At 38.1% G+C, this 2682-nt stretch overlaps 1 protein-coding gene across 1 annotated transcript in view; it reads left to right on the top strand.

Moving 5' to 3' along the window:
• SARC_08770 (hypothetical protein) overlaps positions 1 to 2117 on the top strand; it is a gene marked incomplete at its 3' end in the record, with an annotated part of 6753 nt that extends 4636 nt beyond the window's left edge. Inside the window, exons 4-5 of the mRNA XM_014297240.1 lie at positions 334 to 563; positions 1793 to 2117. Of these exons, the coding sequence (XP_014152715.1) occupies positions 334 to 563; positions 1793 to 2117 (555 nt within the window). The remainder of the gene's footprint in view (positions 1 to 333; positions 564 to 1792) is intronic.
• Positions 2118 to 2682: the final 565 nt, after the last annotated feature.

The following is a 2682-nucleotide window of genomic DNA, read 5'->3' as shown; positions in this document are numbered from 1 at the left end:
TATCTATATATATATTGATTTGTTTATGAACAATTGGTCCTGTAACCATATTCATAGCGTTGTAGTCTTAAATATTCGCTGTATTTCCTGTTTACAGTTGCACATTCACTTACATTTTCCCGTGTGTACACAAGGCGGTTGCACCCTCATCGCAAGGCTTTCACGTTGGCTTTGAATATGTGTATCTCCGAGTACCACCTTTTCTATTTCTATCTCGTACTATATTAAAAATTGCATATAGTCAAAACCTGCCAAGGCAGCATTTATCAGAGACCAAGCTCTATTAGCATTCACATCCGACCGCTCACTATATATACATGTGCATATACACAGAAACCCTTCGGAGCGATGGCCGGCAATACACCCACTGCCAGCCCTGGACCAATGAGAATGAGAATGGCAGGCGGAGGTATGGGTCAGTCCCAGTTTTCTCTGATGAGAAACAATATGGGCGTTGGTGGCGTCAGTCCTCAAAGCCAGACTGGGCCTAATGGAAGAGTTACCGGACCTGACTGGAGGCAAAACTTCCATATGCAGAGGAGAGAGAAGCTTGTAAATCATTTGTAAGTGGAGTATATCAACGGTTTTAGAAACCCTATACATACCGCAAACCTTAAACTTCAACCCTTATAAGGTGGAGATGGTGTTGATTTTTTTTTGGGATTGTGTGCTAGTTCTATATGGATGTACATGTCAAACACATACGTATGCGTTTTAGGCTACGTTTGCGAGTGTATATAGATCTGGAGGAATGACAAATACTCGTTTATGACTTACAAATGAATACATCTATATTTTACTGTAGATGCATGAACATCTATACCATATTCACATTTACAGTTTCCGGCTTAAATTACACATGCATGAATTCATAATCGGGTTTAAAATTCTTGTATTATGTGTATGTACGAGTGTGGTGGAACACAAGTAGTGATTTAGTTTACAATTGAGGCATACGCGCGCATCCACATACGTAGACGTGTACTGATGTAAATCTATACGTTATTATTAGACCATAGGCGTGTACTGATGTAAATCTATACGTTATTATTAGAACATAGACGTGTACTGATGTAAATCTATACTTTTTTATTAGAACATAGTTGTGACTGACGTAAATCTATACGTTTTTATTAGAACATAGACGACGTGTATTGATGTATTTCTATACGTTTTTATTAGAACATAGATGTGACTGATGTAATCTATACGTTATTATTAGAACATAGACGTGTACTGATGTAAATCTATACTTTTTTATTAGAACATAGTTGTAACTGATGTAAATCTATACGTTTTTATTAGAACATAGACGTGTACTGATGTAAATCTATACGTTTTTATTAGAACATAGACGTGACTGATGTAAATCTATACGTCTTTATTAGAAACGCACCCTCCACAAATGTTTTGTCGCCAGAGCTTAAAGCAGACGGTAGTTGCAAAGTATGCTCAGTTATGTATGAATAATCGTGCGTATACATAGTATGTCTATCAATCTCGTAAGACTATTGAGGGTTCTTTGCCTATCGAGGCTTATCACTATATTTTGTTATATTTACTTATGTGCTTGAGTATACATATATTGTATAGGTAGTTTGTTAACTTAGAAGTTTGTATAAGAAAACACATAAATGCACCTAACAAACCAAGTTTATAAATTCTAACAGTTAAATCTAGTTTCACATGCTTATATATTCTGGATTGTGTATGCGTACCCACATAAATACACAGATATATAATGATATATAAACATCATCCTCACATCATCTTCTAATCCCGTCCACCACAGAGCCGAATCTCTATCCGCCTTAACATCGCGCATCAACTTCGAGTCGAGTAGCACACCGCAAGAACTGAGAGATGTAGCCATTCGCATGGAAGAACAAGAGTTCAACCGTGCTGAGACGGAAGAACAGTACATTGAGCTTCTGGCTGAGAAAATATACAAGGTCAACAAGGCACAACAGGGCGCAGGGAATATGCCACCCATGCAGGGTATGGGCGCTGGTGGCAATATGAACCAGAACGCCGGTGCCAACGGACAGCCGGGCTGGATGGGGCAGGGGCCCAGGCCACCGACTGGTATGCTACTGCTTAGAACGATATTTGTTTGAGGATAACTACTCAACTATATCACTATGGGTTGTGGTAGACGCCTTTCTTTTCACTTACTTATATTTTCCGTATATATCTTTGTGCGTGGTATGGAGGATGCGTCACTTTGTGCATGCACACGTGTTTTTGTGGACAGTTCCTTCTTCCTGCTACTGGTTACTGTATAATTGTATGGCGATGTATAATGTTTATCATAGTTTACATATTTTGCACGGGCCGCAGGCCGCTGGCTATTGGTGGGGATTTGCTGCTTATTTATCTGATAGTTGTGTCGAATTGGGTGACTATCGGACGTGTACCTGCATAAGGATACAACACACCTGCATAAGGATACAACACAAGACGCTATCAATGTCGCACTCAAACTTAGACTGGACAGTAACCATACTATCGCATTACACAGTTAGTTGTGACGGCCAGTAATTATCAAGATAGCACGCATTGGTTCTATGTAGTACTGGCTTATCTATATACACAAGAATATATATATATATATATATATATATATATATATATATATACTATTATTTATTATTACTTATTTATTATTATTATTACTTATAT

Source organism: Sphaeroforma arctica (genome assembly GCF_001186125.1).
Source record: "Sphaeroforma arctica JP610 unplaced genomic scaffold supercont1.824, whole genome shotgun sequence".
Lineage (NCBI taxonomy): Eukaryota > Ichthyosporea > Ichthyophonida > Sphaeroforma > Sphaeroforma arctica.
Note: the sequence above shows the minus strand (reverse complement) of the source record. Positions and strands in the feature narration are given on the sequence as shown.